Source organism: Egretta garzetta, unplaced genomic scaffold, assembly GCF_000687185.1.
Source record: "Egretta garzetta isolate BGI_Z169 unplaced genomic scaffold, ASM68718v1 scaffold1007, whole genome shotgun sequence".
NCBI lineage: Eukaryota > Metazoa > Chordata > Aves > Pelecaniformes > Ardeidae > Egretta > Egretta garzetta.
The window spans coordinates 4,297-31,762 of record NW_009260361.1 but is presented as its reverse complement, the minus strand read 5'-3'; the positions used below and the strand labels follow the sequence as shown (position 1 = coordinate 31,762).

The 27,466-nt window shown below is 36.5% G+C and overlaps 1 protein-coding gene across 1 annotated transcript in view; it reads left to right on the top strand.

The window, feature by feature from the left end:
- The window catches only part of TDRD9 (tudor domain containing 9), a 65,886-nt gene extending 39,961 nt beyond the window's left edge, over window positions 1-25,925 (top strand). Inside the window, exons 19-36 of the mRNA XM_035898473.1 lie at window positions 1,501-1,545; window positions 2,495-2,548; window positions 4,637-4,753; window positions 5,715-5,822; window positions 8,953-9,053; window positions 9,845-10,018; window positions 11,293-11,404; window positions 12,843-13,055; window positions 14,795-14,884; window positions 16,809-17,069; window positions 17,523-17,672; window positions 18,721-18,791; window positions 19,174-19,283; window positions 19,449-19,545; window positions 20,156-20,294; window positions 21,397-21,506; window positions 24,406-24,478; window positions 25,833-25,925. Of these exons, the coding sequence (XP_035754366.1) occupies window positions 1,501-1,545; window positions 2,495-2,548; window positions 4,637-4,753; window positions 5,715-5,822; window positions 8,953-9,053; window positions 9,845-10,018; window positions 11,293-11,404; window positions 12,843-13,055; window positions 14,795-14,884; window positions 16,809-17,069; window positions 17,523-17,672; window positions 18,721-18,791; window positions 19,174-19,283; window positions 19,449-19,545; window positions 20,156-20,294; window positions 21,397-21,506; window positions 24,406-24,478; window positions 25,833-25,925 (2,118 nt within the window). The remainder of the gene's footprint in view (window positions 1-1,500; window positions 1,546-2,494; window positions 2,549-4,636; window positions 4,754-5,714; window positions 5,823-8,952; window positions 9,054-9,844; window positions 10,019-11,292; window positions 11,405-12,842; window positions 13,056-14,794; window positions 14,885-16,808; window positions 17,070-17,522; window positions 17,673-18,720; window positions 18,792-19,173; window positions 19,284-19,448; window positions 19,546-20,155; window positions 20,295-21,396; window positions 21,507-24,405; window positions 24,479-25,832) is intronic.
- Window positions 25,926-27,466: the final 1,541 nt, after the last annotated feature.

The following is a 27,466-nucleotide window of genomic DNA, read 5'->3' as shown; positions in this document are numbered from 1 at the left end:
TAAAAAGAGAGAGTTTTTAAAAGAAAAAATAATGTCAGATACGTGGAGTTGATTTTTCTGACATATTATAAGGCTTGGGTATGGAAGTGGTGGATGTCAAAAGCATTATTTAAAATCAGTATATCAGACAGCCTCAATCAAGGTAGAGAAATGCAGTCTGGCTATTTGACTATGCTAATAGTGTCCACAATAAGCTGGAAAACTTACTATGAGGTGGCTTGCTGTCAAACAAGAAGAAATGGATTCTGCAGGCATTTATCATAGATGTGTTGCCTAATAATGAAATTATTTTCATTAATAACCTGGGTATGTTGATTTCTTTTCCAGCCCTGTCTTCTGGGAGGCATCTACATCAGAATTGTATCTGAATCAGTCAATTAATTTACTTTTGTTCCAAAGCAAGGAGAAAAGAAGGGCTCTGAAAGTAGTTTGCTTTATTACAGCATCAAATCAAAGCATCCAAGTTGTTCTATTTATTTATGAATGTTTACATGTGCTTTAATACTCAGTCCATCTCCTCTCAGAAAACTAGGTGAATAGCCTGTTGTACGTTGCTGTGTGATCAAGTGGCTACTGTACCTGTCCCAACACAAATCAGGACTTACTCCTTTAAAGCCTTGGAACATGACATCGTCGGCCTGCTTTTGAAATGTGCCAAGATCCAGAATCTCTTAAGTTGTGTCCAGAGTTCAGTGACGTAAATGCTGTGTTTTCAATTCAGTTGCAGGAGGTGATGTCAAGTTTGAGGCTTGCAGCTAGTTCGTCCAATAATGCTTAAGCTACTTTTCAGTCCGTAGATGCGGCATTGCATGCCATAACCTCTAAGCTGAATTGAAGGCAGAATAATTGTCTTTCTACAGCAATTCTTGTACCATGACATGCTAAAGAACATTTGTAACCCTGCCACACTTTCAGCCCTCCAGTAGTGTATTCTTAGAATTACATTTTGCAGCCGCACCACTTTGTGTGCTCATATGAGTAAAGAAGACCCAGAGTTCTTGCCCACCCTCAAAAAAAGAGTAAGACTATTTGTAAGAGTGAGAGGTATTTATATCTGCTTAGAAACCAACCAGGCAAACATCGTGGTAGACTAGAATCATTAAATAATTAAGGCTGGAAAGGACCTCAGGAGGTCTGTAGTCCAGTCTCCTGCTCAGAGCAGGCTCAGCCATGAGGTCAGTCAAGGTTACTCAGGGTTTTATAGACAAGATCCTCGGAACCCTTGGCCCTGCTGAGTGGGATGTTGGAATAATTGATCTGAAGAAGTATCCTCCAATCTAAATTACTGTGATTCAGATTTCCTTATACTGTTTTTTGCTTAAATACTTGTAGTCTGTGTTAGTCCAAGGGCATCCCTGTTTTTTAAATTGGTGTTAAAAAATTATCTTCAGTATAGGTATGGAAAAAACATCATTGTTCTAAATGTCACATTAATATTTTTAATATTTATTACTAAAGCACTACAGTTTGTGCCTGAATACTACATCACTTCTTTCTTAGGCATGGCAGACTTGCAGACAAAAGGGGGAGCTGAGACATCCCAAGGTTAGTTAAACCTTATTTCTTCCTTTCTATTCAGAGTTGGTGACTTCAGTGCTGGAGTATTTCATATTCTTAGGAAGGAGTTTTTGCTAGCAATCCTCCTTTATAATAGTTACAATTTTTCGTAAGTAAATAGAAGCATAGGCTTTGAGAGAACATGAGTCTTTGAATTCAGTGCTGAGTATTTGAAGGCAATCTCTTATGTAGTCCCTTTCACAGATGGATCAACAGTGGCCAGAGGGCTTGAAATCCAAGCTGAAAAGAGAAATTGAGCTGTAGTTGAAAGAAACATTTTTAATATGCATAAGTATCTTTTTTTTTTTTTTAAAAGAAACACACAGATCTCCTCCCTCCCCCCTCCCCCAAGAACCCTAAAAGACAGAAGATCTTTATGTACCTCAGTCAAAAAGCAGGGTAGGCACGCAATAACTGCCTCTAGTCTTTCTTTTGTGTGTATAGGATAAAACCTTTTTTATTTCTCTGCTTCTTTCAGAGCATAATGTGCTTTATGAACACCAGTGCGTAACGTACACCGAGTTATAATGACTAGCCAAGATGGCCAGAATCTGTCTGATGAAGTTATGTATCCAGATAAAGAAGTTCTGGTTTTTTTGGAAGAAGTGTCCATCTTAAAGTAGATTCTGTAATAGCAACACAGAAAAGTTAGACTTGTGGCTTAATATGAAAAATTTAGGTGACCCACAGGTGTACTGGTGGTAACCAAAGTATAGTTTATTAGTCAAATATATATTTGCCTTGTATTTTCATACGTGCCATAATACTCGATTGATATGGATGCAAAGAAAACTGTGAAATGAGATTAAATTCTTCCATTGCTGTATATAACTATTATTTGTGTCTACACTCAAGAATATGAGAGAAAGCTTACTATCAGTACAAGAAACAAGTTTCTAACAGTTTTTGCATTTGCATTTTTCCATTTCTTTTCCAGGAAGAGCTTGAGTGGGGTCGATCAAATTGTATTCACATCAAGAAGGTCAGAGAGGTAAGATGAAATAGATAATAATTTTTATAAGCAGGAGGATTTAACTTTCCTTATTTTCTACAAATGTTAAGATCTTGGATAAACCTACTGTATTAGTATGTATTTATCTACATACAGAGATGAGCATTTTCTTTAAATAACCTGGTTTTGTTTCTTTGGGGGAGGAGAGATGGTATTGTTTAAAGTTGCCAGAGAATATCGGGGCTCCAAGTACAGTTTAAGACAGATCAGACAGAAGCTTTATTAACTATAATCATAGTGAGCAAACATTTGGGCAGCATTTCCCCCTCTGCTCCTCTCTTTTTCTCAAGTGGTTGCAGAGACCCTATTTATATATGGTTTCAGAGAAAGGAAAGAGGTGAGGAAAATCATTGTAACATTAACAAAGCCAGCTGTACATTCTTGTGAAGAACGACTTCAGATAATCGTTTATATGTTAGTAAGGCCAAGAACCCATGTGTGGGAGGGATGGACTCTTTAAATAGCTTGTTAGCTGCCACAATTGACACTGTGGAGATACGGCTCTTGGTGGAGCCTGTTGGGAGTGGCACATTTTCTATTATCCCAGCTTAGAAGTGGGGGTTGGAAACAGTCAGACTGCTAGCTTTTAGACAAAAGGAATTTTCCTTTTGTTAGAATATACAAAGTGGCATTAAGTTATTACCTGTTTAACATACCTTTAACTTTATTTTAAGAGACTTCTAGTATTAATTGCTAATTCTATAGGTCCCTCAGATACACTGGTTGCAATGAGACTGCTGTCTGTTGTTACATAACTTTTGTCTTAGGATAATCTTAAGCAAATACAGTGTTATAATGAAGACTGGACTTGAAAATAATGAAATTTCTGCATCACAAAGGGCTTCAAGCTTAATGTGATATGTTGAGAGGGGAAATAAGTAAAACTCCTGAATAACTGTGATAGGCAGAGCGTGGCCTTGCCCATTATTCCAGCAGGTCATACTGTTGGCATGAACAATATAGGCCTGTGTTCAAAAAGCACAGGGTAAAAAAAATAGGTTTTCGTAGTCATCAACCATCTGGATAAGAAATGTCAATACTTTTTTAACTTGTATATCTGACATCAAGGAAAAGAAGATGAGAAAAAAGCAAATTGTGTAAAACTGGAGAGCTGAAGGATCAGTCTTATATGATAGCCTCCTGGATAGTTGGTGTTCTCTTGGTCCTGCTTCAGATAATTCAAGGAGAGGTTGTGCATGACATAATCGTTCATGGGTTTAGAATGGACACTTACACTAACAATTGTCAAAAAGATTTGGGGTTTTTTATTTGCCACACTTTCAGATACTAATTTTATAATTTCTTGTGTGGAGGTGGATTTGCAGAACTGAGGCAGCCACACAGACAGGTTTCTGATTATGGTAGTTGTGCTATGAGGAAAGTAACAGGACTTTCAGTATCCTAAAATTGCCAGCAGCAGAAAGGAAAATGTAGATACGAAGCAGTTGAGTGGACTGTACTTTTCTACATTTGCTCCAAAATCAGTTGGGATGATGAAGGCATTTACTGTGTGGTTGATGGACCAGTGGCTGCTTATAGAAGCTTCTTAGAAATGGTTATGATTTAAAGCTTAACAGAGCATGTTCTGCTGTAGGGCATAAGTTTGATCACACTTAAAGTCATCATGGTTGTCTACTGAACTGAGGTTGCAGCATGTGTGGTCACTGCTACAGTTAGCTGCAGAAGTCCAGGTTGGTGTTAGCATGTTTTTTACCTTTTAAGATACAACCCCAAAATTATTTAAATGAAGAATCAGTATATCGTCTTGTAAAAGGTTATTTCAGTTCCTTTTTCTATTTTTTCTATATCATATATGCATAATATGCTTTGCACCTATAAAATTCTACTTTTTATAAAGAGATGTCAAGAAAATCGCTTGAGGCACAGTACTGAAATTATTTTCCGAAGCAAAGATGCTAAGCAGTATATTAGGTGAAATGCATACTGGTGTCAACTAAAAAGAAAAGAGAGTTTGCCCACTTTATTTAGAATTTTACTAACAGATTCTTTTTTAATTTGTGGTCAGTTTTGATCTGTTTAATATGTAACTTGGAGTTCAAATTTCAGGTGGCAGAGTTACTTCATGACCTGAAAAGGCGAGTCAGCGCATTTAACATGTGTGTTAATGCTCAGCCATCTGTTATGGATGAGGAATGTGTATACAAACAACGCTTCATTTTGCAGGTAATGTTTTATTGACTCTTCAGGGGAGAGCCATTATTTACAAAACTTAAAACTGGGTTTTTATATACCAGTACTTATGAACTAGTATCACACCCATGTTTCAAAATTCTCTGTAGATTTTGAGATTGCAGGTTTCTTTTGGCAACTTAGAATGACAAGTAATGTAATTTTTAATGGTTCAGAATTCACACTAAGTTGGTCCTCTGTCTGTCCTTTCACTTCTAACAGTTCATCAAAATAAAACCAAGTGACACTGAGATGAATGAAACTGCGTATCTAGACTAATCTTTGTTAAAGTCATAAAAATACTCGAAAGAAGGATGGTTTGCCTTGGAAGACTAAGAACTAACAGTTTTGAAAATGATACTTTCACTTGTTTTGAGTGCTCTATTTGGACAACCATTGGCTTGGTTAGTTATGGGGGGGCAGGTGGGAATTAGATGTCTTTCAGCTATTGTAACTTTGTCAAACTTCCAGTTAAATTTCTTGTCTTGTTTGGACTGATTAGTAGTGATTTTATTTTCACAGACCTATTTATTATTTCAGTGGCAATTGGTTCAACTGTCTAAGCAATGAACTTTTCAGACATGAATTAGTAAATACTGTAAGATGTAACATGAAAATTGAGCAAGTTTCATGTAGCTATTTTATGTGAATCTATTCAAAATGGAGGCTCTTCTTGTTATCAAGGCTAACATTTATACTTCCCATAGAGCAAGTCTGCATACAAAAACATTAAAAAGTTGTGAAATTGTTCTAGAAGTTGAACTCTTTTCATGAAAGTATGTTTTTAAGGATTTGCATGAGTTACTGTTTAGTCCAAAATGACAGTAATTCCTGGAAAGAGACAGGAAAAAATCTTCATGTGAAGATCTGTCAGTATTTCTTTTATGTTGCCAATGCCTTTTCAAGAAACTGAATATAATCTGCTGTGTTTTACAAAACAGTGTCTTGATTTCAGGTTGTAATAGCTGGTGCTTTCTATCCAAACTACTTTACTTTTGGAAAACGTGATGAAGAAATTGCTGTGAAGCATCTTGCTGGCAAAGATCCAAAAACCACTGTAATGGTATGTTAAGAAGGTGAATGACTTAATAAAGAATCAAGTAATAAAAATATGTAGTGTTTGGGTAGTATTTTCAAGTTCTGTTCTGTCTTGGGCAAGGACAGAAATAATTATCTACTCTGATCCTCACTTGGTAAGTTGTGTTCCTTCCCATCTCCTTTTCTTCCAATATAATAAATGTTGTGTGGGTGGGCAATTTTAGAAGAATTCCTACTGACAACTGTCTCTATGCATTTTGGCTGCTAGTCTTGCACAGGCAAACAACTTTCATAAAACTAATAAAAAATTTGAAAAACAGATCAGGACTATCAAGGGTACTTTTAGTGACTATTTATGAAATGTGTTGTTGCAACTTTAATGTACTTTTTTGTAATCTCCTACTTGATAGTGCGTGGCATACATGCTTGTTGCTTTAAGGTTGCTCAGGTATTACACTCTGCTTTCTTTTTGTCTTTTAGAAATATTTTTATCTGATTGAATAAATGCAAGTTTGAAATGGTTTTGTTGATTTTGCAAAATGGTACACAATCTAAACTGGGAAAATGTTTGGTGTATCTGAACTACATATAACACTGTAAAATAACCGTGACCTATGCTTAAAAGAAAACAAACCTACAAAACAATAAGCCTCAAAGAATAGACTTGTATTGGCACAAGAGAAAATAATTAGATTAAAAGGTAGGAGAGAAACTCATAAAAGCGTACTGACAAGGAATTTTTTTGTGCTTCATTGCTTACCAAAGAAGAGAGCGTAGTTCTATACTGAAGGAGATGGTGACATACATCATACATCATTTTTGTGCACACATATTGATGTATGCTCTTGAAGTTTTTAACACACTGTTTCAGGATACTGAAACAACAAAAAAAGTTCTGACTAACAAACTAGATTCAAACTGGTGGAATAAAGACAAGATTAGTCTTGCCACAGCAACATTGATTAAGATTAAACTATTAAATCTAAGGAGCTATTTACTTTCAATGTATGTAACTCTTGATCTGCTCATGTGTTAACTGCTTGTTATCTTGAAGAAGGAAGAAGAAGCTGCTATGTCTTCACCCATGTTAATGATCTTCCTGGGCACAAGTGCTGCATGTTCCTCAAACTCTCAGTGTGAGGGACTCTTCATACAGCCATATGATGCTCCTGATGGTGCGTGCCCAAGATAAAAAAGGCAATTATTCCTTTCGCTCTCTGGTCTCTCTAAATCATCTTGTCTTGAGGCAGTTCCTCCAGTCTGACCTAGACCATGGTTTTGACCAGCAGCTGATCTTAGTACTATAACTTCAAGGCGTATGACAGTTTTCTAAAAATAATGTATTCTTTCCTGTCTAAGATTGTAACAACCAAAGAGAAGAACAGACAGTTGTATAGCCCCTGAAAAATAGTTCAAAGTCCAGAAATTCGGACTTGCTAGTTAGAAGTTCTGTGATTCTGTATTAAAGCGAGACCTATGAGAGATGACTAAGAAAAAGGTAGAGAAATGGCTATCTGACTACAGTGGCATATGAATATTTGTGATGCTACAGCCTTAAACTGATGTAAATTAGTGCTGCTGGAGTCTTTCTTTGCTTTTGACTGCACATGCCCCTCTTATTTTGGATCTCTACTACTTCCTGAGTGAGCCAGGTGTTAGAGAAAGCTAATCTGTTGCTTTGTAGAGTTAGTTTTCAAGCTAGTTTAGCTCACAGAATTTGTGAAATGCATGAGACTCTCTTTTTGCCTTGGTCACACATGGTAAAGTCATAATCCATTATACTTAACTGTATATGATATATAGAATCTGCTATACTTAACATTATGCAATCCAATATACTTAGCTAGAATGTTATTCTTAACAGAATGCCTTTGAAAAGATGTAACTCCAGTAACTTCAGCAATTTGTAGTGGTTTCAGGATGAAAACCCAAGAACAGCGAAATCTTTTAATAATCCAGTTTGGAAGAGCCCTCATGGAGTCATCTAGTCTGGTGATATGGTCAAAGCAGGATTAATAGTGAATTCAGACCATGTTGCTTAGACTTTCATCCACTTGGGTTTGGAAAAAGCTCTAAGGATGGAGATTCCACAACTTCCCATGGGTCCCACCTATCAGTTCCCTGAATAAACCAAACTGTGCTGTCCTAGACTTCAGGACATGTATTCTGCTATTTGCCTTCCTCATTGTCCTTAGGATCTTGAGCTCCCCTCTTCTCTGGTTGCTCTGGCCCAGGCTGCTGTTGATTATTACTTTCATAGCAAGTTCTACACTGTTCCCTAGTAGCAGATCCAGAGGAGCCCTGTTTGGCTCATGACCTGTGTTAAGAAGTTACTTTCAATACCCTTCAGAAATCTAGGAGCTTGTGTCCTGCCCTTCTAGCCAGGTTATCAGGAACCTTACTGTCTCCCTCTAAGATGCAGGATCTGTCATCTGGAGACCTCTTCAAGTTGCTTAAAGATTGTCTGCTTCATCCTGACTGGTTCTGTGTTACAAATTCCCACCTTTGTTACCCTTACTGACCTCTTCTCTTATCCTGACCCACAAGAGCTGGGTTGTCCCGTTGTCTGCTCCATGTAAGAGCACCTTATGTTTGAGCTACTCCTCCACACAAGGAAGACCAGGAGGTTGCTCTTTGTCATGTATCCATCCATAAGTGGTCTCTAGTTGTGCAAGCTGCCCCACCATACCTCAGTAATTCAATACATGGTAGCTCTGCCAGGACACGCAGCGTGTAGCTCCTCCTGTTTCTCAGGCTAGGTGCAGTGCCTGGGATGTAGTTCCCAATGGTGGACAAGGAAGCATAGCAATCCATCACTTTTTTGTTACAAACAAAATGAGGGATGCTAGACAGATTCTAGGAAAAAATATCAAATAGATAGAATTACAAATGAAGCTGCTTCATTTATAGTTAGAGAAAAAACATTTATATACTGGTTTGAGGCGGTAGGGCGGCATTAGCAGCAAAACTCTGATTTTATTGTCTCTTGAGATTTTTGAATTTCATATGATATATAGCATTCTGGAATTTGTTGGGGTGTAGATTGTATATCACTATTACAGCTCAACTGAAGAAGGACACTAACTGTGTGTTAAGTGAACTTAATGCATTAAAATAATTGAATGTATCCAAATTTAACTTATTTTTCTTAACAGCTGAAGAATATGCCTCCCTATGCATATCTATACCATAAACAGTTGCAGTCACTGTTCAGACAGTGTGGGCAGGTAAAATCTATTGCCTATGATGGATTAAAGTAAGTATAAAATACTTGTAAGTATCCTGCCTTTCTCATGTTTTCAGTTATGAATGTGGTAATCAGTTTCTTTCTTTGTCAGTGCTGCACTTTCAAAATGAGTTTATTTCTTCTCACCTCTTTGGAATCAGTGATTTGTTTTTAATGTATTGGCTAGAGGAAGAAATGTGGTTTTGAAGTTCGATATGCATTAGTTGGAATAACATTAGATCAACTACCTGAGTTGGAAACCACCTTCTGGTTTGTCTCTTCTATTGTCTGACAGTGGACCTTAAATGCAGCTGATCTGTCTGTATTTATTTCTAACTTAGTATACTGAATTTAGCTCACTTGTACTGTTAGATGGCTTCGCACAAAATGCATGTAACTGGCTGTTTCAGTTAATCTTCTGGCTAACTTTGGACTACAACTGCCCAAACTTGAATCCATGTAGCCCTTCTTAGGCCTTTTCCAATCTTTAATTCTTTTTTTGTTCACATATGTTTTCACATCCTTTCTATTCGTATTAAACATGCTCAGTAAATTTGGTATGTGCTTGTGAGAATGTTTGAGAGTTTTCTTATAACCATCATGATAATTAAAAGTTTTAAGGCGCTTAAGAGCAGTAGGCAAAGCCTGCAAGGAGTGTATTTTTTACTGTTTGCTGGCCTGCTAAGATAGAGACAGGGAGAAGAAATGACAGCTTTTGTGGTTTTGGTTGTTTGGGGGTTTTTTTGTTGGGTTTTGATTCCTCATCAAGTATTTATTGCAATTTTATTTGGGGTTTTTTTGATTGTTTTTTTTTCTAACAGGGCTTTTGTGGAGTTCTCCCGTAACCCAATGGAGGGCTTTAAGATTCTTCCTGCAGTGTACCTGTCAGTCAAGATGTCACAGCTGAAAATTCCTCTTGAGCTGAATGTTCATTATCCAGGTGATATTGAAAGGCAATTGCAAGGTGTGACAGCTGCAAGTGTGGAACATCTAAGGTATTTGCGTTGCATACAGAAAATGGGTTTCTTTGCTGTGTAAAGTCAAAATGAGGTTTGGATTCAGTGGGAATTTCATTGGAAGTGTCACCAAGGAAGACATTTAGGTTCAAAAACCAGGTGTGTAAACTTGTATAAGCAGAATGTTTTTGCAGGACTTGTAATAACATGATTGTCTTAAATATTTCTTTATAGTTAAAGGTGTTTTACTGTTTAAGAGAACTCCAAGTATATGCGCTTTTTTTTTTTTAAACACTCTAGTCCATTTATGCCTTTGGCATATGGAAATATGGATACAGTAGTTTCTGTTCATGCTAGAGATAATGTGGGGATTGCTAGAACCAAAATAAATAAGGAGTGACGTTTAGGGATATAAAAGAAAGGGAGGGAGGAAGAGGGTAACAGTAGAAACTGGGGGTGAGTATAACAACATAAGGTGAGGAGGCATAGTGGGAAATACTGATCAGGAATGCAGTGTAGTGAGTCTCCTTCCTCTGCACCTGCTTTTGCTAGAAAAATCTGGCATGTGGGTTTCGTTATTTTTATATGCTGTCTGTGACTCTCAGCTTCAGGTCATACAAGCAGCTTGCTAAAATGGTAATCTGTCTCCTGGTTGGTCTGCAGCCATTTTAGTATTTTAAAATAAGAAATCTGAAATAGGAAGGCAGGAAGGCAGGAATGAACTGGAAAGATTAAAGTGCAGGTGAACATTTCACTTCCAGTTGATTATACTTAGTTTTTAATAGAACATTTTAGCAGTTTCACTGTGCCCAAAACAGCACTTAAAATCATTGTGAAAATTAATTCTCAAGAAAGAAGCCTCCTAGGCTAAAAGACTAATTTTGGAGATCTTAATTTTTGTCAAGTAAAAGGAATATTAAATGTAAAAAAAAGGTATGCTGAATTTATCTTTGTGTTTTAGTGTGCTCAATTTATTTTTAAAAATTAAGCTTACAAGGCATGCCATAGCAAAAAGCCTCACTATTTAATCTTAATTCTTTGGATTTCTAATAAATTGATGGCACAGTTGGTGTCTTGGTATGCATCTTCCAGTGTTTGCTCATAATGGAATTCCACAGTTTGTAGTATTTTTGGTTCTGCATGGTCATTTTACGTTCTAATTTAATCGATACATTTCTAAGTAAAAGTCATTAAGTACATAAATGTGCCCTACGGACACCTTGGGAAGCAAATGAAAGGGAAAAAAAATTGAACTCTTGAGTTTTTTGCTTGTGAGTAAAGTCTTTAGCATCTTTATTCCATAAACTTTTTAGAGTAAGTGTGGACTGTCAGAAGCAGACAGTGGAACCTGTGGAAATCTCATTTGGTACTTCACAACAGTCAACGATGATCCCGAATAGTCTTCTGTCTATCAAGATAACAGAGGTAGGAATGTTCTACATCTGAAGTAGGTCATATTTAATAATCGGTACCTGGATAACTTTGTAGAGATGAGTATCTGACAAGCTTAAATGAAAAGAGTGGGTACTACTAATGTTTTTAGCACAGAGGTATCTGTAAGAAGTATGGAGGATATTCTTGGTCTAACTTTTAGTAGTTCTTTTGTTAAACAGTACTCACATGTTGCAAATAAATTGCAAACATTGACATTTACTTGCACTTGACAAAACTTGTGGGATTTGCTGGCAGTAAATGTTAGCTGGAAGTAGGCGTATATGTAAAGAGTTTTGTAAAGTCTCCATAAATGGGAGAGGTAAAATATTTGTGTACACTATAGAAATGAGAATCGGTAGGTATTTGGGCCATTTACCTAGTTATTATTAACTGGCAGTTTTCTTCAGAAACTGTAGATGTGAGAAATGAGATGAAATAACAGTACTGCACGCTCATTTGGAAAAATATTGTATGCATAACAGATAGCATGTTAGGGGAAAATTATATGTATATATGAATGTTTCTGAATTCTGAAGCTGAGAATTTTTAAATGTGTTAACTATTGTTTTCTCTCAAGAAATTGAGTTGATAGCAAACAATATATATGCTGCTGAAATAAAAATAATAATAAAAGAAATCCAAAGCACTGAGCTAGTGGGAATTGTAGGCTGAAGTATTAAAGCAGCTCTTGATAATAGTGACACATTTAGCAAGTGCAGAAAAGAATATTTTCCTCATTTTATTCAGCTAAGTCTCTTGGTTCAAAAATGTTCATGGATTTAATCAGACACATTCCAATCACTAAGCTGTCTATGCTACTTCTGTTTAATACATCAGCTATATTAAATCGTATGTATTGTAAATAACACATATTTATGGCAAGCATTTGATGTAAGATCAAAAATGGTATATGAGTTCAGTAAGCCGTTTGAAAAGATGACTTATGTTATTCAATTTGATTTTAGTAGTAGTGTGTTCTTTTCAGTTTCCTGAGGGATGGCTAATCATAACAGTTACAATGCTGGTTTGCTGATAGGTGTAGGTAACTGGTGTTCTTTCACTAATTAGAAAAGTGCACGATATCTGTATATATCTGTCTAATCAACTGTGTATCTTATATTTTCTGTATGTTAATTGGGTTTAGAAAAATGGAAGCAGTCTTTTCTTAATTCTCTGTATTTTAGTAATGCTTATATCAGGGTCTGTTTAGATGAAAAGTGTATTGCAGCTGCACAGCAAATAAACATTTTAAAATAACATCTAATTATGAGAGAGTAATGCTTCACTGCATTATTGCCGCATGAGAACATTTCTATGTGTGTGTCAGGAGTAGGAGTGCCTTCATGTATTTTGCTCAGATGAGGTTTGTTTGGATGTAGAAGAATAAAATTATATGAAATCTGATGTTGTCTAATTTTTATACTTTCAGATAGTAGAAGTTGGACACTTCTGGGGTTACAGGATAGATGAAAAAAATAGGACTGTACTCCAGACTCTAACTGCTGAAATTAACTACCAGAACCTGATGGATTTGCCAGTGTCTCCACGTCCAGAGTTGGTTTGTCTGGCACCGTTCACTCATTTGGAAAACAGAGGATACTATAGAGCTCGTATTCTTTATGTTTGTGGAGATTTTGCTGAGGTACAGTAATATGTTATGTCGTGTTGAATTGATAGGATGTAATTGGGTTAACAATCTTGGAGCTATGCTTTTTTTTTTTTTTTTGGTTACAAATCACTATGTTCATGATAATTATAAATGTTCCAGTAAAGAAATTTGTAGAACTAGAACTAAAAGAAAACCTTAATAGAATGTTGCCAGAATAGATGAATTAGTCTTTTTCCAGAATACAGGAATATTTTAGTATTAAATTGAGAAGCTGTTGTTGATACAGTGAAGTGTCTTGTGCGCTGAAGCAGAGCGAAGCAAAATAAAGACTGAAGCCTCCAGTTACTTCAAAAACATGGTAAGGAATGCCTAAATCAGAGTCCAGTGCTGCATTGCTGGCAGCAGCCCCATCACTTCCTCTTCATAAATGCATTGAGATCCATCTGAAAAGTAAGTTTCTTGCCCCCACCGTATTGGCAATTTTCAGTCATTCATGGCCAATTCGTCTAAGCTTATTCTTCTGCCACCGTTTCTTCCCCTGGTTTACATAGGTTTTCTTCTTTTCTTCCTCTTTTCCCTCCAGCTTCTTGTTTTTTTCTTCCTGGACTTTGTTTTGCTAATTGAAGCAAGCTGCACTCTTTCTCATTTCACGTACTACGTTGACTGTCTCTTCACCTGGTCTCCATCTCACACCTGTATTTTGTTTTGACTTCAGTTTTCTGAAGCAGAATTATGCATGCTTCTGTACTTACAGTTGGCCTATGCTTATGCAGTGATGCTAGTATTCCTCTTCCAACACAGTGTTTCTCCCCTGCATTCAAGAATATTTCATGTGGCACATGCCATACTTGCCTTTTCATAGCTTTTTTGCATAGTCCACCTCTTCTCATCTTATACTCAGATCTGAGTCCTTGGTAATTTCCAACTAATTAGAATTTGTAAATAATAATGGAGCGTTTATAGCAGAAATCATTAAACATTCCAAAGGGTATGATCTTTTACTTCGTGCCATTTGGTTCTCCCTGTTCCTCTTGAGTTCTCAGGCCCATTCAGTGTGATATTTTTGTATCGGTGTTTATGTTGCTCAGTTCTATATCATCAGCAAATTCAGCAGAACATTTTTGGCTTTTTGTGCAAAGATCAGTAATGGAAATTAGTTCAAGACTGGTATTCATTTTCAGACTGATACTTCTCAGCACTTAAGGGCAGACTTTTTTATTTTTGTAAGATTTGCCTTTGCACAGCCCATTCCTTCTTTGAATTTCTTGATTTCTTAACATAGCTGGGTGCCACCACTACAGGGTTAATACTGAACATTTTCATCTGTTTAAAGTCATGGAAAACTAGTGAATAACAGTGCTAATCCATCACTTTCTCTTTTTGCATTTATAAACAGTCACCTGATCGATATTAGTATTTGCTTTTCTAAAAGCAGTTATTAGGTAGTATCACTCACTGTTAAGAAGTAAGTTTATACAGATTTAATTGCAGGGAGAGCCTTTCAGAGAAATTTGTCTTTTCTAGGTTTAGCAGATTTACATTACCAGTGGATGTTTAAGCCAAGGGATTAAGTAATAGACGTGATAAAATTTGACCTATTATTTTTGGCATGACTTGATTTGCATGTTTTCCAGACTCTGAATTTGCTTCCATTTTGCTTGATAAGATTGTGTTGTACTGAAATTATTATACTTAGGTTGCCGCTTTCCTTGCCACTAAAAGTAACATTTCTAATGTGGAATCTCTGCAGATGCTCTTGATTCTTTTTCTAGGTTTTTTTTGTGGATTATGGCAATAGATCAAGAGTGCCCTTAAAGAAATTAAAAGAGATTCCAAGCTGTCTTCAAGAGCTGCCTTTCCAGGTAGGGGTGACGCTACTTGCTGTTGCTTAATAGATGTTTTCATGTCTGGTCTGGCAAATGGAAGTGCAAATCATAATGCTTTTCAGAATAATAATGGAGTAACGTGTATTTTGTTAATGGGAGTACCTACAAATCACCTTCACTAACAGGTGGATAAATGTTTTCCACAGATGCATATGCACAGAGCAGTCATTTGTGTGTGTAACTGAATTGCATTGTATTTAATTGTAGAGAAATGTTATCCAGCCGTTTGTTTTCAGGGACACTTGCTGGGGGCGGGGGGAAGCCTGAACTTGCTGCCTGACTGGATGTAAAAAACATTGTTTGTATTCATTTTTTTGACCGAATATTTGAACTAGTCCTGTTTCTGTGGGGACAACATAGTGGGATCTCTCTCTCACCTGTAATCACAGGAACAGCAGAAGGAGAGAAGAAATTGGTCTAACAGTTGCCTTTTCCTGCTTGTTGCTTTTGGTTATCAGTTTCTTTGCTGTCCATCAGTCCCATGAGAAGTGGAATTTCTTTCTGGATGGGGAATGTTGTTCTGGTTCCTCTATTGCCTGCTTATGTGCAAAGCTCAGGAGTAACAGGCTGAACAGTAGATCAGCTCTGCTTTAGTCTAAAGAACTTTCCAAGCAAATGACAGAGGCTTATACAGCCTAGAGAACAGCCCAGAGTGGAGAAACTATCAATGACTAGTTTAATCTATTATTCTCTGCTTAAACATAGCTGCTCCTACAACAGATAAGTGGCAGCATAGGATCTCTTCTTATCTGCACGTCCCAACTCTGCAGGGACAAGTATCTTGCATACAGCTGCTGTGCAGACTATTTTTGCTCTGTCAAAGCTCTTGCTCTGCTACACTATTACTTACAGGACAAATAACATAGGAGATACGTGGTTTAAATTTAGCAAAGCTAGAAGTCTCTGGTTTTGCTTTGTGCTGCTTTGCTGTTCTTTGAAGTACTGGCTTCACTTGGATCTTTTCAGACACAACTCTCTTGATCATTAAATAGTGATCTGTAACACAAATCTGAGGGACTTTATAGCTAGCTTTTCAGAAAAATAATTCTCTTCAGCTTATATTTACAAATAAAATAACTAGAGACTTCAAGTGAAAGTCAGCTTTTTAGTTCTCATTCAGATATTTTTAAGCTATTTGAAACAGGTGTATCATAATAACTTTATTATCTGAAGCATTTCATGATGAGAATGAGAAATGAACCAGCAGAAGTATCGTTTTATTTTATCTCTTCTTAGTATTAGATCTTGACCAGGTTAATTTTGTATGGTTTTCTTTTTAAAAAAAGAAAAGTAGAATTAATTTTGGCAATAAGCATCCTTTTTTGTGTTTTCCTCAGATGTATTGAAGGGAAATGTCTTTCTGCTTCAGGCCTAATCTGTTAATGACTGGCTAGAAAAAAAAACAGGGTTTCTGTTGTAAACTCATTCAAAGACATAATTACAGATAGTGATTGTCGAAGGGGGTTAAACGAGAACTTAATTACTCTTGCCTGCCAGGGACAGAATAGCTGCAGTGGTCTTGCCAAGTTTTCTGTTACCTTAGTTGAAAAGAACTGTGGATTGTAAAGTTTTTTCCAGAGTAGAAATCTCTACACTCTTAGGATTTTAATGTGGATGGTGAGTTAATACCACATTATCTTTTATTTATGCTTTGTTTGCTCTGATTCATGAGCAACTATGTACAGTATTGAAGTGATACAATATGTAAAGTGTAGCTGCATTGGCAGTGGTGGAATAGGAATTACGCCAGTAGCTTCACAGCAGTCCTAGGGATTTACATAAGCCACTGCAATAATTATGAAGTCATTTATAATTATTAATTCAGTTTATTGAGAAGACGAAAGATTTTTTTGCTGCTTCTCTACTCAGGCAAGTGTTGTTTTCAATGTTTTTATTTTAGGCTTTAGAATTCAAGATGTGCAAGATGCGTCCATCTGCAAAATCTCTTGTATATGGGGAGCGGTGGAGTTACAGTGCTAGCCAGAGGTTTGCCTCACTAGTAAATGGCTACACTCTTCTAGTGAAGGTGTATTCATTTGTGCATAGTGTTTTGCACGTGGATGTTTTCCGTTACATGAGGTGCAAAGAGCTTGTGAATATTCGAGATGTGCTTATTGAAGAATGTTACGCTGAACTAGCAGAAGAATCATACGAATCACAAGTATGTATTGAGTAAGCTGCTTCTACTTTTCTTATACTAATTTATTTCAGCTCAGGCTGTCTGAAGTCCTGAGAAGTTAAGCTGAAGTCTTGACTAAAGCCACAGAATTAGGCAAGATTAACACTTGAATGGGACAATACATGTGTGCATAATTCATATTGAGCTGTTGGCCAAAAGCATTGCTGATTTGAGACGTCTTTTGAAAGAGACGTTTCCCAGAAAATAATGACATCAACTGAACGGCTCCACTGTTTTTTGAAACTTTGAAAAAATACGTTTCATAGTTTTAACTGTCTTCCATTTTTATGTTTTATATAACCTGAAAGGTGATAAGAACATTGTTTTTTGTATTCGTATGTGAGTATGCATGTTCTTTGTGTAGGACCTTTTTTTGTAAAATTTTTGAAAACCATAACTGTTTCATGGTTTTAACACTCTTCTATTACTACGTAGCAAAGCCATGATTTGCTCAAGGGATTATCTCTGGACCAAGTAAAGAAAGAAGAGAAGATGCCTGTACCTTCAAGACAGGAAGAAAAGCATCTCATTGAAAGATTGTTAAACTTGCTTTCTGACAATAAATCTGGTGTGCCAACCCATAAGGTAACTTAGGTGGTGGTTTTGGTATGTCATTACATGACCCTGCTTCTCACATTGTCAGAATGGAGATGAAGACTGAAAGTATCTTTAATATCCAAACTATACTTGATGCCTTTCATAGTGCATTCTGCCTTCTGTTGGTAGATAAGCCGTTGTGACCACTGTTGCAGACTAGTCTGTTGCAGCTTTTAACAAAGTTTTGAAGTATAGCCTAAGAGTTAAGTAAACAGACTCTTCTGAAAACACATTCTAAGGCAGCACTTCAAATCACTGCAGAACAAAGATAAAACTGAATACAATGTTTCCATGTGTGGTAGTCTTCATTATACAAACTACAGCAAAAAACAAGATTATGACCCTATCAATTTTTCAGAAAACTTAAACATGGATTTTACCATATGTAGTGTTTTGTTCTTCATCATCTAGTAATAGGTCATGCAGTGAACACTCTGGTAACTGATAATAATGAAAAAGTGGGTGTTTCTTCCACTGCCAATTCCGAACTCAGAATTTATTTTGAGCTACTTAGTCACTACTAAGCTGGAATATAAAACAAAAATGTGTATCCTGTTCTGCATTCTGATTACAAGTTAAGTCTCATCTACATTATAATTCTTTTTCCATTTCAGACCTGACAAAATTTCAGGCTTTCAGGCACCTAATCATGCTCAGTTTACCCACAGGAGTAATCCTGTTTAACTGCTTACTTTCATAAAGTGTGATATTTTCAAGATTAAAGACCTGCTCATGTAAACAAAAATGATCTGATTTTCTTAAGTGCTCTTCAAGTCTGAACTTGTGTTTTTTATACCAGAAGAAAGTCGTGAATCCCCCGCCCCTGTGAAAATACATTATTTTTGCTTAGGTGCCTCAACAAGCAAGGCTTGCTTTTAGATGGGTGAAATGAAAATCCTGTGTATCAATTTATCAATTCAGTGTTGCTCAGTACATGCAGAAATGTGTTTTGGTTTTCATTTATAAAGGATGTTGATTTGGAGAGATCCAGGTGCTGGCTAACTAGAATATCATTTGTTCTTGTCTCTTTTTGAAGGTAACAGTTTTTGGCCCGTTCAGTCCTTACGAGGCGAAATGCTACGGTATGACTAGAGTATCCCAGTTCAGGTATGAGAAGACCTTTATTGTGAAGTATAGGCGTGTTCTCAGCTGTTATTTTTGATAAACAGGCAAAACCCATCCTAGTTACTTTTACAGATTTTTACAGAACTTTTATTCATTGAAAAGACTGAAGTAGTCAGGCCTGAATTGCATTAATATGCATAGTATTGCTTTGTAAAATTTTAAGAACAGTTTTATTAAAGGTGCTTTGATGTCTTACAGAGAGATTATTTATTAACTGTGATATGCATCTGCTAAATGGTATTCAGGTTATCTTCAGCCTGTAATTGCTATCCATTGAGGTTGCATTGTGAAATTAAAATAATACTTTTTTAATATATTTATGTGTTTTTTTAAATATTGAAAATATTTCTTCTTTCCTCCCCAGAAGTGCTTTCATACAAAAGGAAAGCATAAACTCTGTTGTTGTCCGTGATGCTCCAGGAGATCCCTTTCAGCAATTGTTGGTTGCTGCTTCTTTATCAGCAAATGCAACTGGTAATGCTTAATAAAAATGTTTGGTCAGATTCTGTAGACTTTTGTTTTTATATTAATAGTTCTATGAGTAACTATGTCACTGTAGTTCTACATTACATCTTTCTGAGGTTTCATTTTCATTAGATACTCCCTGGATGATTTTTTTTTTTTTTTTTTGGGTGACAGGATCTACTGTGATCTTAGAGGAAACATCTTTGATGCCTCCTATTCCTGGCCTACTTGCGCTCCTCAGTATGCTGTTTGCTCCTGCTATAGAACTCAGGTATTTATGCATTTTAAAAAGTAGTGGTGGTTTGTTTCATGTACTTGTGAATTGGTGCTGCAGGCTCTAGCCTCATGATAAGGCAGTACAGTTCCTGAGAATCATGCTGGAAGCCTAGGAGGATGAACTGTAGAACTGGGCAAGTTTTAAATCTATGGGAGGAGAGGAACTTGCATGATTTTTATAAAAGCTGAGTTCTGGCAGTTGCATTGCTGCTGTGGGTTTTTTAAATTCTTGTATCTGTAGACTGTCATTTCAACATAGTGAAGCTGGCTTTTCTTAAGTACAGTTTCATTTTGCATATGTATGATTTTCTTTTTAAGTTTTATTACTGTATGTTTTCCAGAAATTTAGTTTTGTTTCATCACTATGTTTAAAAAAAACCCACTATGACTAGGTGTGAATGCTTCTCAATTGCTTTAGCTTCTTTAGAACACCTGTATCTTGCTTGGCAAGGCTTAGAGAAATTCATAGAATCATAGAATCATTTAGGTTGGAAAAGACCTTTAAGATCATCAAGTCCAACCAATTCATTTAAGTCTGTTTTCATATGAGTTTAGTTTCTTCATCTCTAGGCCAGACTGTTTTCCTTCTTTTTTTTTTTGTATAGGGTTGATAAAAGTGGAAAGTATTTTACTGGTGTTCTGTGTGGTTTGGGTTGGAGTCAGACTTGTGGGGCTCCACTGCTTCCAGAAAATGACATGGAGCTGACATTTGATGTGCATTTTGGAGTGGAAGACATATCAGAGGTAAAACATGCATAAGAATTTTCTCTGTAATAGGAATTAAGTAGAATTCAGTGCATCAGAGCTTTTTAACTCTTAGAGTTAGTGCAAAAACGTGGTTTAAGATGCTGTTTTAGGGGTTTTATTTTTAGTGTACTACCTGTTCATAACCTTGGATTCTTATAGAAAAAAGCTACCCCCTCCAAATATTTTGAACAAACTAAGATATTATAGAACAATACATTGTATACTTTTCAAAACAAAAGCATCAATTTTGCACTAATCAGATGTCAATACTCGTAAGTTACATTCTTAGCATTATTGTGGTTTTTACTGATCAGCCTAGCAATCTTCAGTTTGATTTTACAGCTCTGATAAGTCATCTGTATCAAGGTACTTCTCCCAGAGCAGATCAACTAACTAACCAAACAATAAAACCCCCTGTATTCCTCATTACAGCCTTTTTGCAACTTGTAGACAGAAATCTGTCAGAGGGGATTATGTACATATACTCTGTTACACAAGACAGCAAGCTGTGTTTGACCTGTGCTTCAGATTTGGCACATGCTTTAGACAGTGAAGGACCTCACGTGCCCTGATCGGCTCTGTGTACAGAGTGGGTACAGTAGGTGATGACCAGTCATTTTTAGAGGCTTTTTAAGGACACGGTGGACACGCTGGTGCACGTATCTGTGAGCTATTCTTTTCTGAAAGCACTGACTTGGTGTCTGTGGTGTCTGTATTCATGGCACCTTAGCCAGAATGGTAAAAACAAGCTGTTCTGCATGTAAGAGTTATGGACAGAGAAAATCCTTAAAACTCTTACAGAAAGAATTCTTCGTTGGAAAAAATCCAGGCAAGTGGTAGCCTGTATGTTTTATGGCATAGCTGAATAACCTCGAAGATTGTGGTATCAAGTGGCTGAACATTAATGTCTTTGACCAGCAGAGATGCATCTGGAGGAAGAAGTGTTTCTTACAGCTTCAGATGTTCTTGCTTATGTTAATAGTATTCCAGTTCAAGCTCAGTGGTATGGATGCCACGACCACCTTCATTTCAGTATAATATAATACAGAACTAGTGCTGGTTTAGAGTGATTTATATTCTGTCACTGGTATTTTTACAGATAAACATCCTAAGGACAGCCATTAATAAGCTGCTCTGTGAACATGCAGTCAGTTCTGGACAAGAGCGAATGACACAGCTGCAGGAAAATGTTCGTCAGAAGCTTCTTTGGTAATAATTTTGTAGAAATAAGTTCTTCTGTTTCACAGTCTCAGCAAAAATAAATGATTGCTTGAAGCATAGTTCAGATTAGGCTTTGGGCAAATAATATGCGTTCTCATTTAACAATGCATTTCATTTACTTCGTTTATTTATAAAGCAGTATACTCAACAACTTTATAGACTTCTTGTGGAAGCACTGGTTCTTCAGGGAAGCTTGATCACTTAAGAGTCATAAAACCTAGACTGTAAAACCTGTTCTACAGGATACCAGTTCTGTTGTACCTTTGCTTTGTGCACTCAGGACAAAACTAATAAAGTCCTATGGCATAAGAGTGCAGAAGGATTTAGAATTCTTTCTCCCTATACGTGAAATCTGAATTGTGTGTGCTGCCTTTCCTCCCTCAACAGACCTGTGTAGGATAGGCGTTGGCCAACTTAATTGCTGGAAGTCCCAGGTTGATTTATGAAATGAAGTAAGGCCACCTGCCTTTTTTTTCCAGCAGGTCTCCCTGCTTCTTGTAACTGAAGCAGTGGTTCTGAAAAGACTACTGTGAGCCGGTGCAGCCAGTCTTGAGAATTTTTTCAGCTTGCGGTGTGTGGGAAGTGTTTGGGGGAGCCAGTTCAGTGAAGTATCCCTGTAACAGCTCCTTCTAATGTTTGCCACTGCTGAGCATGCTATGAAGAATTGTCCCTTGTTTGTAAACGTAGTGTGCATTTTAGTGCTGTCTGTATCATCAGTAGACTTCTCATCCTTACCTGGCTCTGTGCCAAACAGATTTCAAAAAGAACTCTGGCTCAGCCATGAACAAAGAGTTATGCTCTCTAGTATTGGCCTCATCTCTAGGAAATGTGACATTTTTCGTGAATAGAGCTTTTCTAAAGTAACTGTATGCCAAAGTGAGGCAATTCCTCATGCTGATAAAGGTCAGAAACTTTCAAGCTTAGCTGCCCTTACCCTAGGTTATCAAAATGATTATCAGAGCAGTTGTTTATACTGAGTTTTCAGGTGTTTCTTGTTTTTCGATGTACCTGCTCTGATTTTTTTTTTTTCACCCAGCTGTGGAAAAAACTATTACAATGCTTTTAGTTGAAAGCAAGAGCCCATACTTCTTGTTTCCAAAACTTGAAAGTAAATTCAGTGTGGTGGCATTTTATAATAAATCAACAAGTGGGGGGGGAGTCAGCCTTACCTTTTGAGGCACTGGAAATTAAATTAAAAGAGCATAAACAGTTGCGAGGAGATGTGGAGACACCTGTTATATGTTAGCTGACCAGCGGACATGTTGGATATGACAAGGGAGCAAGGTGATTACTTTTTGGGTGCTACACTGTGTGCCGCCCAGCGGGTCAGCTGCTCTTCATTGAGCCATGGCAGCTTCCAGTCTGCTGTTGCAGTGAGTTGTGTGTGCCTCCAGAAAGTGGTGGTACAGCTTCACAAAGGCTATACCTCAGAAATCATGCTGCTTGCACTTTCAATTTAAGGAGCACTGGTGCAGGCTGACGGCAAGCTGTTAGTGTTTCACGTCCGCAAAACTCTTGGTAAAATGCCAGCTGTTGAGCATACTGCTGATGCAATGTTTAATTTCCTGTTTGTGTCCAAGTGCCTCAGGCCAATTGGTGTCTGCATTGCCTTTGGACACTGCCATGTAGTATCATGTTCAGACTTCAAAGCTGAATGAAGATGGCCTGCGTGACTCATGTGGTAATAAGCGCAGGGAGAAGTCAAGGGAAGCGGATAGGCAGAAGGCAGCACAGCCGCAAAATCTCTCTGGAGGTGACTGTGACAATAACAGGAGCTCATGTTTGGACATCAACACTTATACGCTAAATTCAAAGCACAAAATGTCACTGCTATTTCTTAAGGCACGTGAATACTTGCTACTGTTTCAGCACCTTTTTTGGGTTGATTGTTCGGACATCTCCAGCTGGTTGGGAGGGGAAGGAGCAGCCTGCGCAGCAACTTGGCGTGTTCCCCAGTTCAGTCAGTGCCGACTGCCTGACTCGGTCATTCTTGGTAGACTTCTGGGCTTTTTTTTTATTTAGGATTTTATACCTTTCTGTGGTAGTATTTTCTCTCTTGGAATCTTTGTGCTTTTACTGGTTCTGTCCAACAATCCTACAGCTTAATTTTTCTAATTTTTTTTTTTTAAATTTTTAAATTTTTTTTTAATTTACCTTTTTGAAGGAAGAGACAATCTGCTAATTGTCCTGATGTCTTCTTATCCTTTGTGTAAAATCTTTCTTAATTTTGAATATTTTTCTGATTGTACTTTGTTTTCTACCTTGGGAAAAAATTAATCTTTTATTAATAAGAGTAAATATGTAAAAATTTAGCCTGAACAGTCTTTCATAACTCTTTCTCATTTTTCGAAAGCTAATTGTATTTACAGCATGTCACCACTACTTAAGACTAAAATGAGTGTTTGAAAAACACATCTAGACAGAATTAATTAATGTCTACTACTGTTGTACTTTGCACAGCTTGAAGAAATAACTGGAGCAGACAGCCAATCTGTAGTAATTGAGTTGTCATGCAAAACAAAATACCCTAAAAATAGCTGTATTATACATTCTAGTGAATAAGCATGCATAAAACTTATGGAATAAATGACAGTTGCAAATTCTAGTACTTTGTAATTAAAAAAAAAAAATCAGCATTTTCTTTAAAAGCAAATACATTCTGATACACTTAACTGCCCCTGTGAAAATTTGTATTTTGACTACTGACACAAGAGGGGCAAACTGCAGAGAAGTGAACAAATCAGACTAGATTAACAAGGAAATTTAAGATTCCCTTCACCTTGTAAATGCCTAGTTGTATCCAATATAAAAATTATAAAAATTATTTTGTGCTTATAATTAATCAAATACAAGTATATTTCTTAAGGCTATTTTTATGTAATTTCAGCTTAATCTGCAAATCAAAACCTCGAGATATAATTGTTCCTACATGGTATGAGAAACCATATGCATGGAATCAGGTAAGGATATAAAGATAATTCCCCCTCCCCCCCCCCCAACAAGGGAGGTTATAAACCAAAAAGTGTAGTTAATAGTACCTCAGTACAGTTAGTTAACAGTGGTCAAAGGGAAAATTTCCTTTGGAAAGATGTCTCTTTAGAGCCTGGGCAGGGGAGAAAAAAAGTAGTATTGAATTTAAAGATACTGAAAGCACTGTAGAGTCAAATTTAAGCCTTAAGAACTGTTGTATATACATCAGCCTGTATTGATACCCTATTTTTGTAGAGTCTAGTCAGTTTGTTGGGTAGGTTTTTTGGGTTTTAATTTTTTATATACAAATATTTAGCCTGTTCAAACAGAACAATTCATAATTTTTATGTTGAGAGATTGTAAAGGCATATTCATATTTGTTGGAAGTTAAAATCTTGTACTCTTCTATTAAGCAGCCATGATCTAAAAAAAAAAAATAAATTTATACATTTTTCTTGTTCATGATTTATCTGAATGTGGTGCATTTTAGTTTTGTTTTGGGTTGCTGTGTTTTCAAGTGGCTCTTCCCTTTTAAGCAGGCAGAAATGTGGCTTGCTTTAGAATGAATGTGCTGGGATCAGATAGAGGGCAGTTTTCTTGAAATCCAGGAGGGCTTCATAAAGCTGAAAAGTCTAGCTTTCTCCTCTGTTAGAAATCTTACCTTTCCTTCTGTAAGGGCCTCTGCAGGCAACTAGATTTCCTGATGAACAAATGAATTTTCTTTATTAAAAGGGGGTGAGGAATTACTGAGTGTAGGAGTAAGATTTCCAGACATACCCTCCCCGTGCCTCTCCCACCCTGAGGCGTATAAATGAGGGGTTTAGGTCTCTCTTCTTGAAAAGGTTGACAACAGTGAGTGAGCACCAAGGGCACATACTTCTAGCAGGCATTCACTGAGGTGATAGTGTGTTTTGATAATACTGCCTTAAGCCAAAGTGTTTCTATTTTCATATTTCAAATTCAGTTATCCTGATAGATAATCTCCTGTTCTGTTATATTGGTGTTTAGCTTTTTATTAGAAGTTAATGTATAGGCCTTGGATGCAGATTGTCCCCACTGCATCTGAAGTCTGAAGAATCTCAGGACATCTTTATTACATCATCACCTAAAATACTACCTGTAATGATTTGGAATTGATTGTGGAATAGTAATCTGACTCAGGCAAACCATGAGATATAGCATTTTATAGTACTGGCTCTTCTGTTGAAATGTGTGGCGTGGAACTGAAATGTCTGTATGATTTGAAACTGTCAAAACTCTACAGAACTCTTTTCCTTAACTATGTTATATAGGAAAACATCATTAAGAATGCGTTCTGACTTTCTTCTTGCTTCTTTTGATTAGGTGGATTCTCAGTGTCTCATTGACCAGTCAGAAAAGCAGCATGGAGGAAATGGTCTTTATCAGCTGCATAAGCTTGTTGTGTTGAATGTTTAAATATTTCTAGAAGTCTTTCAGAGGAAGAGGTATAACAACTAGCCTAAAAATTACTTTTGCATTCTATAAAATCCTTGGATGTTTGTTTTGCAGGACTGTTCCATAAGATTAGTGCAAGTGTACTAAAATACAGTTTGGAATATGTTAATATTTTTTTTTTAAAAAGCTAAGGTTTGCTGACCTAGAGCAGACAAGTTTATTCACAAAACGAACTGACTTAAAGCAGGATGCAGTTTTCATTTTAATAATACTTCTGAGCAGGTTTATCACATGGTACACAACAGACAAAGCAAATCTAGGTTTAGTTGTTCATTTTCTGTCTAAAAGCTCATAAGCTGTAGGACATGATTTTTTTTTTGTCTTCAACTGCAAGTTTCATTTTCCTGTTCTCTTTGTCATTAGTTTTTTAAAAAGCCGTATAACAAAGGTATTTGGGGTTTTTCTTAACCAAAAACTAGAGGTCAAGTGAAACTGATGATCTAGATTATGTTCTGATTCAAAATATAATTTCATATACCGGACACAATTTTTTCATTAATTTTTCATACAGCAAAATACATGTTTTCTTTTTCTGTATGGCAGAAAGATGCTTTGAATTACTGATTTCTGGTACTTTTGTCTCATCCTTTCTTCTTATTTTAACCTGTGAGATCTTTAGTCCTAAAAATGAGGTCAGTGGTTTCAGAATAAAATGCAGAAGTGAAATAAAATGTATTTGTCTTTTCTGTTGTGCGTTCATGCTTAATAAAAGCTAAATTTAGTTATTAATGGTATGTGATTGCATACATGAAATACATGAATACAAAAACAGTGTATGGAAAAGTATTAATCTTTTCAATATTCACTTACTGATTTGAAGATCATGTAATATCTAGTCATCCTCTGAAGAACAGACAGAATCAATGGCATCCGTAAAAAAAAAAAAAAAAAAAAAAAAAAGGTGGCAAATTTCGGGACAATAAGGTGATACTTAAACTAAGAAATTATTTTAAACTGTACTTAAACAGAGGGCCAGCTGTATAATAGGCAATCTCAGTGGATAATTATAAGCATTTCTTCCTTAGACCCATTTTACAAATCCTTGTGAATTATAAAACATCATACTTCATATAGTGAGATAGGTTTAATAGAAAAATGGCATCTCAAGTGGATTAGACAACAGTATTTCTCAGCTGAGTGTTGTATGCAAGTCAAGTGTTGCAGTTAAAATGCCTTTGGGGGCAAATGAAACAGGCAGAATGTCTTTGCCATTAATGATGGGAATTTCTGTAGGAAAAGCTAACTTGGTAATACCAAAAGGTGTGATATAAGTAGTGTAACTTACTGTGGTTCCTCATAAGCAACACTGAAATTGAGAGTTGAGAGGAATATAATATATTTTCCTTTTTTTTTTTTTTTTTTTTTTTTTTTTTGTTAATTCGATGGCTAAGGTGTTCTGGTCTGTGGCTGTGGCTGTGCTGCCATCTCGTGGGGGTTACCACTGTGCTGCTTGTTGCCCTTTGAACACCTACTGTGTCTTGTGATGCTTACAGTGAAGAAGA